The 19,211-nt window shown below is 31.6% G+C and overlaps 2 protein-coding genes across 2 annotated transcripts; both read right to left on the reverse strand.

Moving 5' to 3' along the window:
• Positions 1–377: 377 nt before the first annotated feature.
• On the reverse strand, positions 378–1,884 carry LOC119610472 (MTRF1L release factor glutamine methyltransferase). The gene is made up of 3 exons (XM_037965699.1): positions 1,503–1,884; positions 918–1,438; positions 378–859 (listed from the first exon to the last, which is right to left on the reverse strand). Exons 1-3 carry the CDS (start codon positions 1,725–1,727, stop codon positions 619–621), a joined length of 987 nt encoding a protein of 328 aa, XP_037821627.1. The 5' UTR covers positions 1,728–1,884; the 3' UTR covers positions 378–618.
• A 3,513-nt stretch (positions 1,885–5,397) lies between these two features.
• On the reverse strand, positions 5,398–8,341 carry LOC119610471 (opsin Rh5). Its single transcript, XM_037965698.1, has 5 exons — positions 8,178–8,341; positions 7,911–8,114; positions 7,630–7,845; positions 7,437–7,567; positions 5,398–6,470 (listed from the first exon to the last, which is right to left on the reverse strand). The coding sequence occupies exons 1-5, from the start codon at positions 8,237–8,239 to the stop codon at positions 5,914–5,916; spliced, it is 1,170 nt and encodes a 389-aa protein (XP_037821626.1). The 5' UTR covers positions 8,240–8,341; the 3' UTR covers positions 5,398–5,913.
• Positions 8,342–19,211: the final 10,870 nt, after the last annotated feature.

Consider the following 19,211-nt stretch of genomic DNA (forward strand, 5'->3'; position numbering starts at 1 on the left):
TAGTTAGTAGTAGTTAGTTAGTTAGTTAGTTAGTTAGTTAGTTAGTTAGTTAGTTAGTTAGTTAGTTTAGTTAGTTAGTTAGTTAGTTAGTAGTTAGTTAGTTAGTAGTTAGTAGTTAGTTAGTAGTTAGTTAGTTAGTTAGTTAGTTAGTTAGTTAGTTAGTTAGTTAGTTAGTTAGTTAGTTAGTTAGTTAGTTAGTTAGTTAGTTAGTTAGTTAGTTAGTTAGTTAGTTAGTTAGTTAGTTAGTTAGTTAGTTAGTTAGTTAGTAGTTAGTTAGTTAGTTAGTTAGTTAGTTAGTTAGTTAGTTAGTTAGTTAGAAATATATTGGTGATGCCGCTCAGAAAAACTTAAAAACTACAAGAAAACACTTCCAAGCATTTTTGTTTAAATATTCTTAACGATTTTTCTTTGAAAATCGTCTGGTCAGTATCCAGTTTATTTTTTCTAATCTCTCGTTCTCTTTTAAAGCGTCTTAAATGCTAAAGAATAAAATACTTTAAAATTAAAACAAGTCAACTAACATTTCTACTAAACATTACAACATTTTAAGATCACTTAAGTATCACACATTAATCTAAAAATAGCCATAAATTTAAGCATCAATATGATGGCGACCTTTTAAACTTTTTCAATTTCGACAAAACGTTCACGTTTATATTGATCCATAAAGCTGGAAATAAAGCGCAAACGACCTTCATATTGTAGATTCATAATGGTCTTAACTAAAGGAGGATGTTCACTGCCCAATTCCAACCATAGTTTGCCACCAGGTTTCAAGTGTACACAAGCACAGTCAAAGACCAAACGGGCAATGCGTAGACCATCTGGACCACCATCCAAGGCATTAAGGTTTTCATATCTATAAAAATAATAAACAATTTACATTTTTAATACAAAGTTCCTTTAAATTCCCTTACAATTTAACTTCTGGCTGCAGTAAAGCAAACTCTTCGGTCTTGACATAAGGAGGATTGGAAATGATAAGATCAAATTTGCGACCCTCCAATTCCTTGGGCAAATAATCATTTTCCGCTGTAGTATGATTGAAAATCTTAAAACGTTCATGTAAATTTAAATATTTAGCATTTTCCCAAGCTAAGGCGGTGGCAGCTTTGCTGCGTTCCACTCCAGTACTCTTTATATTGGGTAAAGCATGGAGAATGGCCAAAGACATGGCGCCAGAACCACAGCCTACCTCTAGCATATCAATGGGCTCTTGAACCTTGCGGTAAACATCTATAACTTTGGCCACAAACTCCTCAGTTTCAGGACGGGGTATAAACACAGTGGGTGCTGTCTTCAAAGTAATATCCATAAAATCCCATTCACCTAGAATATGCTGCAAAGGCATACGGGCACAACGGGCTTCACATAATCTCTCAAATTCTTTCAATTGCTCGCCATTGAATTGCACATTATTGTAGTTGGGCAAAGTATTCTGTTTAATATTAAATATTAAGAAATTTATATATTTTTCCAATTATCTAACTTATCAAACTTACAAATTTTCTTTTCAACACATGAGCCACCAAACATTTCAAATTAAATTCTATATCACCAACACCTGCCTCTTTCAATTTATCGTCCCAACCTTCCAAGGCCTTGGTAACATCGATTAATTGATCCGGTGTCTGTTTGGTGCTTAAAACTGCAGGTGTTGTCTGCATTTGACGGCGTATCAAGTTCTGCGTTACTGAACGCATTTGTTGACTGAATAATTTGAACATTTTTCTTTAATTTTAATTGATAATTTTTAGTAATTTAAAATTATGCCACAAATTTTCACCGTGTTATCCAATTTGTTTTGTGTTTTTGCAAATTGCAATAGAGCGAATGGGAAAGCAAATGAAACCTTCACGTGTAGTTGTCAGAATTCACAGCTGTGTTTTGTTTTTATTTTTCTAAACATTGCATAAATGAGGTTGCCAGATAAAACTTTTTTGTATTAACAATGCTGCCGTAAAGTAAACGAGTACCGATTAGGCTTCTATAAATCGACTTTCGAATAATCCAACAATCGACTTTTTGTCGAAAAAAGTCGAAGTCGACTATTTTGTTTCAAAAAAGTCGTTAACTCGACTATCGTCTGTGAAAAAAGTCGAAAAGTCGACATTGTTAATAAAAGTCGGAAAGTCGAAAAAAGTCGATAAGTCGAAAAAAGTTGAAAAGTCGAATAAAGTCGAAAAAAGTAGAAGAAAGTCGAAAAGTCGTAAAAAGTCGAAAAAAGTCGGAAAAAGTCGAAAAAAGTCGGAAAAAGTCGAAAATTGTAGAAAAAAGTCAAAAATAGTCGGAAATTTTAAAAAAGTCAAAAACTCTAAAATAGTCAAAAAATAGTCGAAAAAATTTCGAAAGTCAAAAATAGTCAAAAAGTCGGAAAAAGTCGAAAAGTCGAAAAAAGTCAAAAAGTCGAAAAAAGTCGGAAAAAGTCGAAAAGTCGACTATTTATAAAATACTTATAGTCGAAAAGACTAAAAGTAGACTTTTAATTAAATTAAAAAAGTCAAAAAATCGAATTTTCATAAAATGCAAAAAGTCGAAAAGTCGACTTTTAACTAAATGAAAAAAGTCGAAAAGTCGACTTTTCGTTTCAACTATAGAACCCTAGTACCGAATGCAACAATAACGTGAAAACATGTAAACAATTTATCTAAAATTATAAATTTAATTAAAAACTTTCCATACGTTTTATAATTACAGAAAATATTTGATAAATATTCCATTTATATAAAATTTAAATTTTTTGAAAAATTTCAGTAAAAGTTTCTTGTTATAAAAAAAATTTCGATAAAAAGCTCTTTTTTGTAGAAAAATTTCGATAAAATGTACTTTTTTAGAAAATTTTCAATGAAATTTTCTTTTAATAAAATATTTTCGATGATTTTTTTACAGAAAATTTTCGAAGAAATTTTTTTATAGAAAATTCTTGATAAAATTTTTTATAGAAAATTTACGAAGAAATTTACTTTTTATAAAAATTTTCGAAGATATTTTCTTTTTATTAAAAATTTTCGAAGAAATTTTCTTTTTATTAAAAATTTTCGAAGAAATTTTCGATAAAATTTTCTTTTCATAAAAAATTTTCCATAAAATTTTTGATAACATTTTCTTTTTATAGGATATATTTGATAAAATTTTGTTTTTATAGATAATTTTCCATATTTTTTTTATAAAAAAAAAACATCCATAAAATCTTCTGTAAATAGAAGTTTTTAATAAAAAATTTTCCATAAAATTGTATTTTAATTAAAATTCCACTAATTTGGTTTTAAATCCTAAAATAATCTGATGCACCCTGTAGTCATAATGCAATTATTTACTAAGGTGTTAGAATTTACTAATTATCCGTTTTATAGCTCCAAAGGTGTGTACATCTACTACATCTTTTACTCATTATAAGTCTACACAGTACACAGTATAGTAAATATGGCATCACTGTTATCGCATATAGTTAAGACGTGACAGTGCGGCCAAGTTTCAGATGCTTTTTTTCAAAGACACTTTGACATACATATAAGTAAACATAAATAATTACACATATGGCAACACCTTAGTCAAGTTAGTCAAGACAAAAACCTGTAGAGTAAAAACACCGTTCAGTGTTCAGTTCTAGTTCAGTTCTAGTTCAGTTCTAGTTCAGTTCCAGTTCAGTTCTAGTTCAGTTCTAGTTCAGTTCTAGTTCAGTTCTAGTTCAGTTCTAGTTCAGTTCTAGTTCAGTTCTAGTTCAGTTCTAGTTCAGTTCTAGTTCAGTTCTAGTTCTAGTTCAGTTCTAGTTCAGTTCTAGTTCAGTTCTAGTTCAGTTCTAGTTCAGTTCTAGTTCAGTTCTAGTTCAGTTCTAGTTCAGTTCTAGTTCAGTTCTAGTTCAGTTCTAGTTCAGTTCTAGTTCATGTTCTAGTTCTGTTCTAGTTCTGTTCTAGTTTCTAGTTCTAGTTAGTCAGTTCTAGTTCAGTTCTAGTTCAGTTCTAGTTCAGTTCTAGTTCAGTTCTAGTTCAGTTCTAGTTCAGTTCTAGTTCAGTTAGTTTAGTTCTAGTTTAGTTCTAGTTAGTTCTAGTTTAGTTCTAGTTCAGTTCTAGTTCAGTTCTAGTTCAGTTCTAGTTCAGTTCTAGTTCAGTTCTAGTTCAGTTCTAGTTCAGTTCTAGTTCAGTTCTAGTCAGTTCTAGTTCAGTTCTAGTTCAGTTCTAGTTCAGTTCTAGTTCAGTTCTAGTTCAGTTCTAGTTCAGTTCTAGTTCAGTTCTAGTTCAGTTCTAGTTCAGTTCTAGTTCAGTTCTAGTTCAGTTCTAGTTCAGTTCTAGTTCAGTTCTAGTTCAGTTCTAGTTCAGTTCTAGTTCAGTTCTAGTTCAGTTCTAGTTCAGTTCTAGTTCAGTTCTAGTTCAGTTCTAGTTCAGTTCTAGTTCAGTTCTAGTTCAGTTCTAGTTCAGTTCTAGTTCAGTTCTAGTTCAGTTCTAGTTCAGTTCTAGTTCAGTTCTAGTTCAGTTCTAGTTCAGTTCTAGTTCAGTTCTAGTTCAGTTCTAGTTCAGTTCTAGTTCAGTTCTAGTTCAGTTCTAGTTCAGTTCTAGTTCAGTTCTAGTTCAGTTCTAGTTCAGTTCTAGTTCAGTTCTAGTTCAGTTCTAGTTCAGTTCTAGTTCAGTTCTAGTTCAGTTCTAGTTCAGTTCTAGTTCAGTTGCTAGTTCAGTTCTAGTTCAGTTCTAGTTCAGTTCTAGTTCAGTTCTAGTTCAGTTCTAGTTCAGTTCTAGTTCAGTTCTAGTTCAGTTCTAGTTCAGTCTAGTTCAGTTCTAGTTCAGTTCTAGTTCAGTTCTAGTTTCATTTCTAGTTCAGTTCTAGTTCAGTCTAGTTCAGTTCTAGTTCAGTTCTAGTTCAGTTCTAGTTCAGTTCTAGTTCAGTTCTAGTCTCAGTTCTAGTCATTCAGTTCAGTTTCTAGTTCTAGTTCTAGTTCTAGTTCAGTTCTGTCAGTTCTAGTTCTAGTTCAGTTCTAGTTCAGTTCTAGTTCAGTTCTAGTTCAGTTCTAAGTTCAGTTCTAGTTCAGTTCTAGTCAGGTTCTAGTTCAGTTCTAGTTCAGTTCTAGTTCAGTTCTAGTTCAGTTCTAGTTCAGTTCTAGTTCAGTTCTAGTTCAGTTCTAGTTCTAGTTCAGTTCTAGTTCAGTTCTAGTTCTGTTCTAGTTCAGTTCTAGTTCAGTTCTAGTTCAGTTCTAGTTCATCTAGTTCATAGTTCAGTCTAGTTCAGTTCTAGTTCAGTTCTAGTTCAGTTCTAGTTCAGTTCTAGTTCAGTTCTAGTTCAGTTCTAGTTCAGTTCTAGTTCAGTTCTAGTTCAGTTCTAGTTCAGTTCTGGTTGAGTCCTAATCAGTTCATTTTTCAAGTTTTGCACAGTGTCTAGCAAAATTGATAAACACATTTTTATACTTGCAACATTTATTTATTTACAATTTTGTTGTTTTTTTATATTTTTGAAGCCTTTCTTTGGCTTATTGCTTTATTTTTAATTTTTTTTTTTTAGTTTTTGGAATTGCATACAATTCATTGCTTTGTTTTTTTTTCAATAAACTATTAAAAATGTGTATTTAAATCTAGATTACCTAGGAAATCTTTTTTATCACTATTATAAATAACACATTTTATTCTAATTCTAGATATATTTTTCTAAAGAAAACTGTCTTCAGAAGACACACCAAAGACAAGTGTATTGAAACGTCTTAGACAGTTTTCTGAAGAATATCGTCTTTAGAAGACACTTTTCTAGTGAAAAACGGCCTTCAGAAGAAACTTTTCATCAGAAGACAATTTTTCTTTAGACACACTAATGAAAACGATCTTGAAGAGTCGGAATCTGTTCAACGAAGACACTTTTCTGAGGAAAATCCTCTATTAGAAAACTGCCTTCAGAAGGCAATTTTCTAATGAGAACTCTATTACACCTATTTGTTTAATTCATAGCCGATACTGTACTCGTTTCACAATCTAAATTATCACCACCGCCACTCGACGAAGGCGCAGAATTTCTTTCTGTTATACCCAACCAAGGTAAACGTTTCTCCAATTCTGCTCTATATTTCGGATGACTGGCAGCATAAACCCATGGGTCTATGCACGAAACCAATTTCGCACAACAACAAGGTATCATAGAGGCAAACGGCGTTATTAAATGGCGATAACCATAAGTACCCAATAGCGAAACAGTAGCATAGGGAGTCCACGAGAAAACATACAATAAATATATAGTCATGGCGGCTTTAGCTATACGCAGTTCTACACTCATTGCAGCCGTATTTTGATTTGCCGACAACGATTTGAGATTCATTTTCTTGGCCTGATCGGCTAACATTTTCTCATGATCGCGAACATGAAAAAATAATTTCGTATAATAGACACAGATAATAACCATGGGTATGCAATAGGCCCAAACGAACATGCAGCGTACAAAATAGCGGGTCTCATCGTCTTCGGAGAGATAGTCAAAGGAACAGCTGGTGAGAAAGCCCTCTAAAATGAAAGGAAAACTTTTACGATCTTAGGAATACTTTTTAAAGAGGATAATAAACTTCGATTAAACACTTCTCGAAATAAAAATGCCTTTGGAACATAATTGTGCAAAGAAAACTGTCTACAGGAGGCGATCGCCTAGAGGAAATTGTTCAAGAAGTGGTTTTTCCTAGAAACTCTCTTGAGAAGATACTTTTGTGAAGAAAACTGTCTTGAGAAGACACTTCTCCGAAGCAAAGTGTTCTGGAAGTGTACTTCTATAAAAAAACTGCTCTAAGAAGACATTTTTCAGAAGAAATATACTTTGAGGAGATACAACAGTTTTGTAAAGACACTTTTCTGAAGAAAATTGTCTTAGGAAGACATTTCTATAAAAAAAAACTGCCTTCAGAAGAAACTTTTCTGAAGAAATCTGTTTTAAGGAGGCACTTTTCTAAAAAAAACTGAGAAAAGTGAGGAGACACTTTTCTCAAAGAAAACTGTTCTGAGAAGACAAAACTGCTGTGAAAAGACATTTTTCAGAAGAATACTGTCCTGAGAGGACACTTCTATAAAAAACTGACTTGAGAATATATTTTTCTGAAGAAAACTGTCCTGACAAGACACTCCTATAAAAACTTGCCATGAGAGCCCGTGCTTCCGAAAAAATCTATCTTCAGAATACACTTTTCTTAAAAAAACTGTCCTAAAAAGGCACTCCTGTAAAAAACTGTTTTGAGGAGACTCTTTTCTGAAGAAAACTGTCTTGAGAAGACACTCCCATAAAAAACTGCATTGAGAAAAAACTTTTCTTATGGAAACGGTTTTGAGGAGACAAGTGAAGGAACCTTCCCAAAGAATACTGTTTAGGGAAGACACTTTTCCAATGAAAACTGTCCAGTGAAGACACTCTTGCAAAAAGAAAACTGTCTACAGAAGACACTTTTAAATAGAACACAAGAAAAAACTAAAACTAAATATATTTACCTGGTATAAAATGTCCCCAAATATGAAAGAAAGGTAAGGCCGAAAATGGTATGGTCCACAACCAAGTCAGTATAATCAAAACAGTGATTTGAGGATAATTTAAGCGGCCATCAATGGGATTGGAAATAGTTCTAGATACAGAAAAGAAAAAAAAGTAAAAAATTAATATTCCATGGTAACCAATTCCCCTTACCTATATCTATCATAGGCTATAAATGCATTAGTTATCGCCGCCCCAATACCCGAAATACTGCCAAAGACCGCATAAATATCACAGGCCAAATCGCCACCATGAAAATAACCCAACGACGCATTGATCAAATAGTGAGGCATATTTGTAGCCATGGTCAAATCGAAAACAGCCAAATTTATAATCAGCATATTCGAGGGGGTCTTTAAATTCCTCGATCTAAAAGAAAATCCCAAAAATTGAACTAATTCAATTAAATATTACATTGAAATTCTCAAACTTACGTTGAAAATAACCATAAAACTAAACCATTGCCAAAAAGTGAGCAAAATAACATGGCTATAAAGGCAATAAATAAAAAAGCCTGATAATAAATTTCGGGTACCGGAAAGGAGCGCCAATGTTGATGCACTAAATGTTGATATTCCATGGGATAATTCCAGCCCAGATTCGGCTGGGCCATAGGGGAGGTTAAAGAGTGTGCAGAGCTTCAAAAAATAAAAATTATTTAAATATATGTTTAATAAACCAATTTCCTCTTTTTTTTTTACCCATTTAAATAGTTGGTATAGGGCTCTGGTCCCATTATTGGAGATCTTTTAAAAATATGCATTTTTAAAAGCTGTTTCAAAACTAGTTTAATTTTCAGCTATTTTTTCCTCATGTTTTTTATTTATTGTCTTCACTTTCAGCACTTAACTTAAGTCCTCCTTAAGACCTACTAACAGTTTTTGCGGTTTCTTATGGGGGTTTTTATAGCATTTTCTTACAAGATGTTTTTCTCTGTCACATTCTTTGAAATTTATTTAACAGCTTATGGCATACCAAGGAGGATTAAAGTATTTCTGCCAAATAGACAAATTGTTGATGTGCATTGAAATATTAAGGGGTATTAGCGTGTATTTGAAGAATTTTATATTTTAGATGTAATATAACTTAGAATTTCCGCAGTTGTTGCTAAAAGTAGTTGACTATTAGAAAACTTTTAAAATTATAAATATTAGCTGCCAGATATCGGTTTCAAATCTACAAACGTTTCATTCTTATAACAGAGTGCAGCACACATATCGGTCGATAATGGTTCTACAATAAATCGCACTTCCTGCAGTAAAAGGTCCTCTATTGTAGCGAAAATTGTAAGTCTTGAGAAGGAGCTTTTCAATGAAAATTCACTTAAACAGATAGTCCTCAAACTGGACTGAATAAGCACTAAACTTGAAATGAACTAGAACTGAACTAGCAGTGAACTAGAACAGAACTAGAATAGAACTAGAACAGAACTAGAACAGAACTAGAACAGAACTAGAACTGAACTAGATCAGAACTAGAACATAACTAGAAAAGAACTAGAGCATAACTGGAACTGAACTGAACTACAACAGAACTAGAACAGAACTAGAACAGAACTAGAACAGAACTAGAACAGAACTAGAACAGAACTAGAACAGAACTAGAACAGAACAAGAACAGAACTAGAACAGAACTAGAGCAGAACTAGAACAGAACTAGAACAGAACTAGAACAGAACTAGAACTAGAACAGAACTAGAGCAGAACTAGAACAGAACTAGAACAGAACTAGAACAGAACTAGAACAGAACTAGAACTAGAGCAGAACTAGAGCAGAACTAGAACAGAACTAGAACAGAACTAGAACAGAACTAGAACAGAACTAGAACAGAACTAGAACAGAACTAGAACAGAACTAGAACAGAACTAGAACAGAACTAGAACAGAACTAGAACAGAACTAGAACAGAACTAGAACAGAACTAGAACAGAACTAGAACAGAACTAGAACAGAACTAGAACAGAACTCGAACAGAACTAGAACAGAACTAGAACAGAACTAGAACAGAACTAGAACAGAACTAGAACAGAACTAGAACAGAACTAGAACAGAACTAGAACAGAACTAGAACAGAACTAGAACAGAACTAGAACAGAACTAGAACAGAACTAGAACAGAACTAGAACAGAACTAGAACAGAACTAGAACAGAACTAGAACAGAACTAGAACAGAACTAGAACAGAACTGGAACTGAACTGAACTACAACAGAACTAGAACAGAACTAGAACAGAACTAGAACAGAACTAGAACAGAACTAGAACAGAACTAGAACAGAACTAGAATAGAACTAGAACAGAACTAGAACAGAACTAGAACTGAACTAGATCAGAACTAGAACATAACTAGAAAAGAACTAGAGCATAACTGGAACTGAACTACAACAGAACTAGAACAGAACTAGAACAGAACTAGAACAGAACTAGAACAGAACTAGAACAGAACTAGAACAGAACTAGAACTGAACTAGATCAGAACTAGAACATAACTAAAAAAGAACTAGAGCATAACTGGAACTGAACTACAACAGAACTAGAACAGAACTAGAGCAGAACTAGAACAGAACTAGAACAGAACTAGAACAGAACTAGAACAGAACTAGAACAGAACTAGAACAGAACTAGAACAGAACTAGAGCAGAACTAGAACAGAACTAGAACAGAACTAGAACAGAACTAGAACAGAACTAGAACAGAACTAGAACAGAACTAGAATAGAACTAGAGCAGAACTACACCATTTCAAGTTTAAATTGAGAAAATACAAACTCATATTGAGAATTTCAATTTAAAATTTAGAAAATTCAAATTAAAGTTGAGAAATTTAAATTAATATTGAGAAAACCCCATTTGAAATTGAGAAATCCAAACTAATATTGAGAAATAATAAAATTAAATTAAGAAATGCAAATTCATATCGAGAAAAAACAAATTGAAATTCGGAATCCCAACATTATATTAAGAAATTACAAATTGAAATTGAGAAATTAATAAATGAAAAGGAGAAATTTAAAATTTGTATGAAAATATTTTTCTTATAAAATGTTTAAATAGGATATGGATTTAAAATATTATAAATTTCAATACAAAATTAGGTTTTTTTAATATCATTTTGTATTTTGCCAATTTCAATTCGTATTATCTCAATATTAATTTCGACTTCTCAATATCAATTGGTTTTTTCTCAATATTAAGTTGAAAATTCAAATTTCAATTTGTTTTTTCTTCATATCAATTTTGATTCCTAAATTTAATTTGGTATGTCTCAATATTAAATTGGATTTCTAAAATTCATTTTGGTGTTTCACAATATAACTTTGGATTTTCTCAAATTAAACTTGAAATGGTGTAGAACAGAACTAGAACTGAACTAGATCAGAACTAGAACATAACTAGAAAAGAACTAGAGCATAACTGAAACTGAACTGAACTACAACAGAACTAGAACAGAACTAGAACAGAACTAGAGCAGAACTAGAACAGAACTAGAACAGAACTAGAACAGAACTAGAACAGAACTAGAACAGAACTAGAATAGAACTAGAACAGAACTAGAACAGAACTAGAACTGAACTAGATCAGAACTAGAACATAACTAGAAAAGAACTCGAACAGAACTAGAACAGAACTAGAACAGAACTAGAACAGAACTAGAACAGAACTAGAACAGAACTAGAACAGAACTAGAACAGAACTAGAACAGAACTAGAACAGAACTAGAACAGAACTAGAACAGAACTAGAACAGAACTAGAACAGAACTAGAACTAGAACAGAACTAGAACTAGAACAGAACTAGAACAGAAATAGAACAGAACTAGAACAGAACTAGAACAGAACTAGAACAGAACTGGAACTGAACTGAACTACAACAGAACTAGAACAGAACTAGAACAGAACTAGAACAGAACTAGAACAGAACTAGAACAGAACTAGAACAGAACTAGAACAGAACTAGAATAGAACTAGAACAGAACTAGAACAGAACTAGAACTGAACTAGATCAGAACTAGAACATAACTAGAAAAGAACTAGAGCATAACTGGAACTGAACTGAACTACAACAGAACTAGAACAGAACTAGAACAGAACTAGAACAGAACTAGAACAGAACTAGAACAGAACTAGAACTGAACTAGATCAGAACTAGAACATAACTAGAAAAGAACTAGAGCATAACTGGAACTGAACTACAACAGAACTAGAACAGAACTAGAGCAGAACTAGAACAGAACTAGAACAGAACTAGAACAGAACTAGAACAGAACTAGAACTAGAACAGAACTAGAACAGAACTAGAACAGAACTAGAACAGAACTAGAGCAGAACTAGAACAGAACTAGAACAGAACTAGAACAGAACTAGAACAGAACTAGAATAGAACTAGAGCAGAACTACACCATTTCAAGTTTAAATTGAGAAAATACAAACTCATATTGAGAATTTCAATTTAAAATTTAGAAAATTCAAATTAAAGTTGAGAAATTTAAATTAATATTGAGAAAACCCCATTTGAAATTGAGAAATCCAAACTAATATTGAGAAATAATAAAATTAAATTAAGAAATGCAAATTCATATCGAGAAAAAACAAATTGAAATTCGGAATCCCAACATTATATTAAGAAATTACAAATTGAAATTGAGAAATTAATAAATGAAAAGGAGAAATTTAAAATTTGTATGAAAATATTTTTCTTATAAAATGTTTAAATAGGATATGGATTTAAAATATTATAAATTTCAATACAAAATTAGGTTTTTTTAATATCATTTTGTATTTTGCCAATTTCAATTCGTATTATCTCAATATTAATTTCGACTTCTCAATATCAATTGGTTTTTTCTCAATATTAAGTTGAAAATTCAAATTTCAATTTGTTTTTTCTTCATATCAATTTTGATTCCTAAATTTAATTTGGTATGTCTCAATATTAAATTGGATTTCTAAAATTCATTTTGGTGTTTCACAATATAACTTTGGATTTTCTCAAATTAAACTTGAAATGGTGTAGAACAGAACTAGAACTGAACTAGATCAGAACTAGAACATAACTAGAAAAGAACTAGAGCATAACTGAAACTGAACTGAACTACAACAGAACTAGAACAGAACTAGAACAGAACTAGAGCAGAACTAGAACAGAACTAGAACAGAACTAGAACAGAACTAGAACAGAACTAGAACAGAACTAGAACAGAACAAGAACAGAACTAGAACAGAACTAGAGCAGAACTAGAACAGAACTAGAACAGAACTAGAACAGAACTAGAGCAGAACTAGAACAGAACTAGAACAGAACTAGAACAGAACTAGAACAGAACTAGAACAGAACTAGAACAGAACTAGAACAGAACTAGATCAGAACTAGAGCAGAACTAAAACAGAACTAGAACAGAACTAGTACAGAACTAGAACAGAACTCGAACAGAACTAGAACAGAACTAGAACAGAACTAGAACAGAACTAGAACAGTACTAGAACAGAACTAGAAACAGAACTAGAACAGAACTAGAACAGAACTAGAACAGAACTAGAACAGAACTAGAACAGAACTAGAACAGAACTAGAACAGAACTAGAACAGAACTAGAACAGAACTAGAACAGAACTAGAACAGAACTAGAACTCGTATAGAACTAGAACAGAACTAGAACAGAACTAGAACAGAACTAGAACAAAACTAGAACAGAACTAGAACAGAACTAGAACAGGACTAGAACAGAACTAGAACAGAACTAGAACAGAACTAGAACAGAACTAGAACAGAACTAGAACAGAACTAGAACAGAACTAGAACAGAACTAGAACAGAACTAGAACAGAACTCGAACAGAACTAGAACAGAACTAGAACAGAACTAGAACTAGTATAGAACTAGAACTAGAACAGAACAGAACTAGGACAGAACTAGAACAGAACTAGAACAGAACTAGAACAGGACTAGAACAGAACTAGAACAGAACTAGAACAGAACTAGAACAGAACTAGAACAGAACTAGAACAGAACTAGAACAGAACTAGACAGAACTAGAACAGAACTAGAACAGAACTAGAACAGAACTAGAACAGAACTAGAACAGAACTAGAACAGAACTAGAACAGAACTAGAACAGAACTAGAACAGAACTAGAACAGAACTAGAACAGAACTAGAACAGAACTAGAACTAGTATAGAACTAGAACTAGAACAGAACAGAACTAGGACAGAACTAGAACAGAACTAGAACAGAACTAGAACAGAACTAGAACAGAACTAGAACTAGTATAGAACTAGAACAGAACTAGAACAGAACTGAACAGAACTAGAACAGAACTAGAACAGAACTAGAACAGGACTAGAACAGAACTAGAACAGAACTAGAACAGAACTAGAACAGAACTAGAACAGAACTAGAACAGAACTAGAACAGAACTAGAACAGAACTAGAACAGAACTAGAACAAAACTAGAACAGAACTAGAACAGAACTAGAACAGAACTAGAACTAGTATAGAACTAGAACTAGAACAGAACACAACTAGGACAGAACTAGAACAGAACTAGAACAGAACTAGAACAGAACTAGAACAGAACTAGAACAGAACTAGAACAGAACTAGAACAGAACTAGAACAGAACTAGAACAGAACTAGAACAGAACTAGAACAGAACTAGAACAGAACTAGAACAGAACTAGAACAGAACTAGAACAGAACTAGAACAGAACTAGAACATAACAAGAACAGAACAAGAACAGAACTAGAACAGAACTAGAACAGAACTAGAACAGAACTAGAACAGAACTAGAACAGAACTAGAGATTGAACTAGAACAGAACTAGAGCTTAACTAAAACTGATCTAGAACTGAACTATATCTGAACTAGAACTGAACTTGAACAGAACTTAAACTTATGAGAAACTGAACTTGATGTAAAGTAGAACTGTTACTGCGAACTAAAGTAAAAAGTTCCTGTAAATAATCATTATTTCATTACCATTGTCTTCTTCTCACCTTGGTCCTTTTTAATCCAATAAAACCCCATTCATTTTAATATTTTTATTTATATTTATTTTATATTGTTTTTTTCACTTTTCCATAATAATTTTTCTTTTGTCTTTCTTTTAACATAAACATTTCTTTTTAATATTAATGGTTTTTAATACTTTCTTCCACTATAGATTACTTAGCATTTAATTATTATAATTATAAAATAAAATAAAAATAATTTATTTAATTAATATTATATTAAATATTTAATTTATTTCTGCTAATTTTGTTAAATTTACAAAGACCGAAAAAGTTTTTCATTTACTTAAAATATGAAATTATATAAAAAATTAAAATTAAAGTAAATATTATAAGCTAAAAATTATAATTATAATTAAGAAATACTTAAGATTAATTAATATGTATTTATTATTTATAATAATGTAAGATATATTTCATATAAATATTTTATTTAAATATATTTTTATTATATTTTTTTTTCATAATTTTATATAAGACTAAATGAATGTACTATTTATAATTAAACTTATGATTTAAATAATTGTTTTTTTATATTTATTTTATTTCTGGTTTTAACATTTAAAAAGCTACAGTTTTTTTTTTATTTTTTAATAATTATATTATGTATATGATATTTAGTTTTAATATATATTTTTTTTATTTTTTTATATTAATGCATAAGTTATTGTATAGATTCTATATATTTTTTTTTTGTTTTAAAACTATTTTCTTTTTAATATTTATTTTTTTATATTTTTTTTTGTTTTATTTTTTTTTTCTCTATCATTCTTATATTTTTATGGAACTGTTTTATATTTGTTTTCTTGATTTCTTGTATAAAAAATCCTACTTTTTTTTGCTCTTTTTGTTAAATTTTCCTTAATTCCAGCATTCAAAATCTATTTATCTTTCATTGATTGTTTATTATATATAATATATATTTTTTTTTCTCTATACTACAGACTATTCATTTGCCAACAACATTTTTTTTTTTTGTATGATACATTTATAATATTTTTTAAGTGTTTTATTATTTTTTATTTCTAAGTTTTTTTTTTATTGGTTTTTATATTTTTCTAATATTTTTTTTCTGTTATTTTTAACGATTTCTTGAACCCTTTGGGTTTATATACATTTTATATACTTTTTATTTTTTCTCAAATTTAAGCTTAAATTGTCGCACTGTATTAAAAAAAAAAAAAACTTTGGAATAAAATTTTAAAATTTTCTTAAAAAACATAATTTGAGTTATATAGTCTTTTTCAACCATTACATTTATATATCATCTGAAAGCTTAATTTTTTTAAATCTGATTTCTATGATTTTTGACAAGAAATCTCACAGCATTACAATTTAAACATAAATTTTAAGTTGAGTTCTTGTGTTATTCTATTACATTTTCTTAAAAAATATATAAATTTTAGAAAAAATTACTAAATTATGAAATTTTTGTAATAAAAAAATAAAAAAATGCTAAGACAAACATATACATATGGTTTAATATTCATAATTTTAAAGTGGAATATAGATCTCTTCCTAAATAGGTTTTAATAGGGAGTCATTTTCTACGAAAAATCTCAGGCACCCACAACAGAGTAACAGCATTGATGATCAAAAAACAGGACATGAAAACCTCATCTTATCGAGGTAAAATTAGGACAAACTGTACTAGAACTAGATCAGAACTAGAACAAAACTAGATCAGAACAAGAACAGAACTAGAACTGAACTATAACTGAACTAGAACTAGAACTGAATTAGAAATGAACTAGAACTGAACAGGACATGACAACCTCATCTTATCGAGGTAAAATTAGGACTAATTGCACTAGAACTAGAACAAAACTAGAACAGAATTAGAACAGAACTAGAACAGAACTAGATCAGAACTAGAATAGAACTAGAACAAAACTAGAACAGAACTAGAACAGAACTAGAATAGAACTAGAACAGAACTAGAACAGAACTAGAACAGAACTAGAACAGAACTAGAATAGAACTAGAACAGAACTAGAACAACACTAGAACAGAACTAGAACAGAACTAGAACAGAACTAGAACAGAACTAGAACAGAACTAGAACAGAACTAGAACAGAACTAGAACAGAACTAAAACAGAACTAGAACAGAACTAGAACAGAACTAGAACAGAACTAGAACAGAACTAGATCAGAACTAGAACAGAACTAGAACAGAACTAGAACAGAACTAGAACAGAACTAGAACAGAACTAGAACAGAACTAGAACAGAACTAGAACAGAACTAGAACAGAACTAGAACAGAACTAGAACAGAACTAGAACAGAACTAGAACAGAACTAGAACAGAATAGAACTAGAACAGAACTAGACCAGAACTAGAACAGAACTAGAACAGAACTAGAACAGAACTAGAACAGAACTAGAACAGAACTACAACAGAACTAGAACCGAACTAGAACAGAACTAGAACAGAACTAGAACAGAACTAGAACAGAACTAGAACAGAACTAGAACAGAACTAGAACAGAACAGAACTAGAACAGAACTAGAACAGAACTAGAACAGAACTAGAACAGAACTAGAACAGAACTAGAACTGAACTAGAACTGAACTAGAACAGAACTAGAACAGAACTAGAACAGAATTAGAACAGAACTAGAACTGAACTAGAACTGAACTAGAACTGAACTAGAACTGAACTAGAACTGAACTAGAACTGAACTAGAACTGAACTGGAACGGAACTAGAACTGAACTAGAACTGAACTAGAACTTAACTAGAACTGAACTAGAACTGAACTAGAACTGAACTAGAACTGAACTAGAACTGAACTAGAACTGAACTAGAACTGAACTAGAACTGAACTAGAACAGAACTAGAACAGAACTAGAACAGAACTAGAACAGAACTAGAACAGAACTAGAACAGAACTAGAACAGAACTAGAACAGAACTAGAACAGAACTAGAACAGAACTAGAACAGAACTAGAACAGAACTAGAACAGAACTAGAACAGAACTAGAACAGAACTAGAACAGAACTAGAACAGAACTAGAACAGAACTAGAACAGAACTAGAACAGAACTAGAACAGAACTAGAACAGAACTAGAACAGAACTAGAACAGAACTAGAACAGAACTAGAACAGAACTAGAACAGAACTAGAACAGAACTAGAACAGAACTAGAACAGAACTAGAACAGAACTAGAACAGTACTAGAACAGAACTAGAACAGAACTAGAACAGAACTAGAACAGAACTAGAACAGAACTAGAACAGAACTAGAACAGAACTAGAACAGAACTAGAACAGAACTAGAACAGAACTAGAACAGAACTAGAACAGAACTAGAACAGAACTAGAACAGAACTAGAACAACGAACAGAACTAGAACAGAACTAGAACAGAACTAGAACAGAACTAGAACAGAACTAGAACAGAACTAGAACAGAACTAGAACAGAACTAGAACTAGAACAGAACTAGAACAGAACTAGAACAGAACTAGAAAAGAACTAGAAAAGAACTAGAAAAGAACTAGAACAGAACTAGAACAGAACTAGAACAGAACTAGAACAGTACTAGAACAGAACTAGAACAGAACTAGATCAGTACTAGAACAGAACTAGAACAGAACTAGAACAGAACTAGAACAGAACTAGAACAGAACTAGAACAGAACTAGAACAGAACTAGAACAGAACTAGAACAGAACTAGAACAGAACTAGAACAGAACTAGAACAGAACTAGAACAGAACTAGAACAGAACTAGAACAGAACTAGAACAGAACTAGAACAGAACTAGAACAGAACTAGAACAGAACTAGAACAGAACTAGAACAGAACTAGAACAGAACTAGAACAGAACTAGAACAGAACTAGAACAGAACTAGAACAGAACTAGAACAGAACTAGAACAGAACTAGAACAGAACTAGAACAGAACTAGAACAGAACTAGAACAGAACTAGAACAGAACTAGAACAGAACTAGAACAGAACTAGAAGAACTAGAACAGAACTAGAACAGAACTAGAACAGAACTAGAAACAGAACTAGAACAGAACTAGAACAGAACTAGAACAGAACTAGAACAGAACTAGAACAGAACTAGAACAGAACTAGAACAGAACTAGAACAGAACTAGAACAGAACTAGAACAGAACTAGAACAGAACTAGAACAGAACTAGAACAGAACTAGAACAGAACTAGAACAGAACTAGAACAGAACTAGAACAGAACTAGAACAGAACTAGAACAGAACTAGAACAGAACTAGAACAGAAACTAGAACAGAACTAGAACAGAACAACTAGAACAGAACTAGAACAGAACTAGAACAGAACTAGAACAGAACTAGAACAGAACTAGAACAGAACTAGAACAGAACTAGAACAGAACTAGAACAGAACTAGAACAGAACTAGAACAGAACTAGAACAGAACTAGAACAGAACTAGAACAGAACTAGAACAGAACTAGAACAGAACTAGAACAGAACTAGAACAGAACTAGAACAGAACTAGAACAGAACTAGAACAGAACTAGAACAGAACTAGAACAGAACAGAACTAGAACAGAACTAAAACAGAACTAGAACAGAACTAGAACAGAACTAGAACAGAACTAGAACAGAACTAGAACAGAACTAGAACAGAACTAGAACAGAACTAGAACAGAACTAGAACAGAACTAGAACTGAACTAGAACTGAACTAGAACAGAACTAGAATAGAACTAGAACAGAACTAGAACAGAACTAGAACAGAACTAG

The sequence above is a fragment of the Lucilia sericata genome, unplaced genomic scaffold (genome assembly GCF_015586225.1).
Source record: "Lucilia sericata isolate MDLA Ls3-8-SP2 unplaced genomic scaffold, ASM1558622v1 Contig001206F_arrow, whole genome shotgun sequence".
Lineage (NCBI taxonomy): Eukaryota > Metazoa > Arthropoda > Insecta > Diptera > Calliphoridae > Lucilia > Lucilia sericata.

Coding starts and splice junctions, on each gene's coding strand:
- LOC119610472 (XM_037965699.1), bottom strand. CDS start 1,727: ATGTTCAAATTATTCAGTCAACAAATGCGTTCAGTAACGCAGAACTTG. Junction 1,439..1,502: donor ATGTGTTGAAAAGAAAATTT/GTAAGTTTGATA, acceptor AATATTAAACAG/AATACTTTGCCCAACTACAA. Junction 860..917: donor CTGCAGCCAGAAGTTAAATT/GTAAGGGAATTT, acceptor TTATTTTTATAG/ATATGAAAACCTTAATGCCT.
- LOC119610471 (XM_037965698.1), bottom strand. CDS start 8,239: ATGCATATTTTTAAAAGATCTCCAATAATGGGACCAGAGCCCTATACC. Junction 8,115..8,177: donor TATACCAACTATTTAAATGG/GTAAAAAAAAAA, acceptor TATTTTTTGAAG/CTCTGCACACTCTTTAACCT. Junction 7,846..7,910: donor GTTTTATGGTTATTTTCAAC/GTAAGTTTGAGA, acceptor ATTTTCTTTTAG/ATCGAGGAATTTAAAGACCC.